Source organism: Ceratina calcarata, unplaced genomic scaffold, assembly GCF_001652005.2.
Source record: "Ceratina calcarata isolate Rehan_Ccalc_2016 unplaced genomic scaffold, ASM165200v1 scaffold8295, whole genome shotgun sequence".
In the NCBI taxonomy this organism is placed as follows: domain Eukaryota; kingdom Metazoa; phylum Arthropoda; class Insecta; order Hymenoptera; family Apidae; genus Ceratina; species Ceratina calcarata.
In genome coordinates, this window is record NW_017179626.1 from 1 (window position 1) to 603 (window position 603).

At 39.1% G+C, this 603-nt stretch overlaps 1 protein-coding gene across 1 annotated transcript; it reads left to right on the top strand.

The window, feature by feature from the left end:
• Nucleotides 1-3: 3 nt before the first annotated feature.
• LOC108631157 (glucosylceramidase-like) lies at nucleotides 4-516 on the top strand (the record flags this gene model as incomplete). The annotated part of the gene is made up of 1 exon (XM_026818656.1): nucleotides 4-516. A coding segment is annotated over one exon (498 nt), but the record flags the coding sequence as incomplete, so codon positions are not given.
• Between the last annotated feature and the right edge of the window lie 87 nt (nucleotides 517-603).

Here is a 603-nt window from a genome sequence, read left to right on the forward strand (position 1 = left end):
GAGTATTACCAACTGTATTCCGACTATCTATTAAAATTTCTGGATGAGTATAAAAAGAATGGAATAGACGTATGGGCGGTTTCCTCGGGTAACGAACCTATAAACACGATCATACCGTTCGATCCCCTTAATACCATGGGATGGACTCCGGACAGGATGGGTGAATGGATCGCGGAAAATTTTGGCCCGACGCTTGCCAACTCCAAACATAACACCGTGATATTGGCGCTGGACGATCAAAGAGTCGAATTACCTTGGTTCATCCAAGAGTTGTTTAAAAATGAAAAGGCAAAGAAGTATACCGCCGGCACGGCCGTCCATCCCTACGTTGATTTCTTGATCGGACCGGAAGTATTAGACAAAACGCATGATCTTGACCCAGATAAATTTATCCTGTTGACTGAAGCATCGTTAGGTAAGCGCTTCGCAGCTCAATTCTTCAAAACTGGATCAGAAATGATAAAAAATTTATTATTAATCAGTTTATGCCAGAAAGACTAAATGATTAATTTCTGAAAATAGAGTGATTCAATATCTGTATCAGAAATCGCACTGATGATAATTGCATACAACTGATTTGAATGAATTGTAGATTATTATATT